This window comes from Dendrobium catenatum, unplaced genomic scaffold (assembly GCF_001605985.2).
Source record: "Dendrobium catenatum unplaced genomic scaffold, ASM160598v2 fragScaff_scaffold_853, whole genome shotgun sequence".
NCBI lineage: Eukaryota > Viridiplantae > Streptophyta > Magnoliopsida > Asparagales > Orchidaceae > Dendrobium > Dendrobium catenatum.
The window spans coordinates 1,872-2,575 of NW_021319315.1; the positions used below are offsets into that span (position 1 = coordinate 1,872).

General features: G+C 35.1%; 1 protein-coding gene across 1 annotated transcript in view; it reads left to right on the forward strand.

Moving 5' to 3' along the window:
- Positions 1–395: 395 nt before the first annotated feature.
- LOC110106100 overlaps positions 396–704 on the forward strand; it is a 6,495-nt gene continuing 6,186 nt past the window's right edge. The window contains exon 1 of the mRNA XM_028697022.1: positions 396–546. Within this exon, the coding sequence (XP_028552855.1) occupies positions 396–546 (151 nt within the window). The remainder of the gene's footprint in view (positions 547–704) is intronic.

Below are 704 nucleotides of genomic sequence, written 5' to 3' on the forward strand. Positions count from 1 at the left end.
GGAGATGGTTGAAAAAACTTAAATTGTGGCCTCGAGTAGAACAGTTCTGGTGGAGGTTAAACATTAATGCAATTCCATCTAATGATTTTTATTTTATAGAAGATTGTTGGATTGTAATGGGTGTCCGAGAGGATGCAACTCCATTGAGAATTCTATACACATTGCAGTTAATTGTGAGTTTGTTTTAAAAGTATTAGATGGGGATTTACTGTTCCTATTTTTAGTTAAATGGATGAATGCTGTTGGGAATTAGATAATCTATTAAAGTACATTCCTTTCTTTGGCAATTTATATTGTTTTGTATTTTTTTTGCTTGGAAAAGTAGAAATAAACTTAATCATGGTGGTAAAGATGACAACACAACAGTGGTAGCAGCAAATGCGGTTTGCTTCGCTATGGCTTCTTTCTATTTGAATCTGTATTCGGATTACTGGGGCACTAACCAGTTGTCTCAGTTGCCTTATTCTTGGTATCCTCCTCCACCTGAATGGATTAAGCTTAATGTTGATGCTTCTTTACTAAGCTCATATAATGCTGATATAGGAGGCATTCTTAGAGATCAAAGGGGAAGACACTTATGTGCTTTCGGCTCTAGCTATTTGCATTGAGATAAGTCAAAATTGGAGCTGCTCTCTATTTTATCATTGAGGAAATTTCTTTAATAATGGATGTATGAGGCTAAGGGAATTATTATAGAAGGAGAC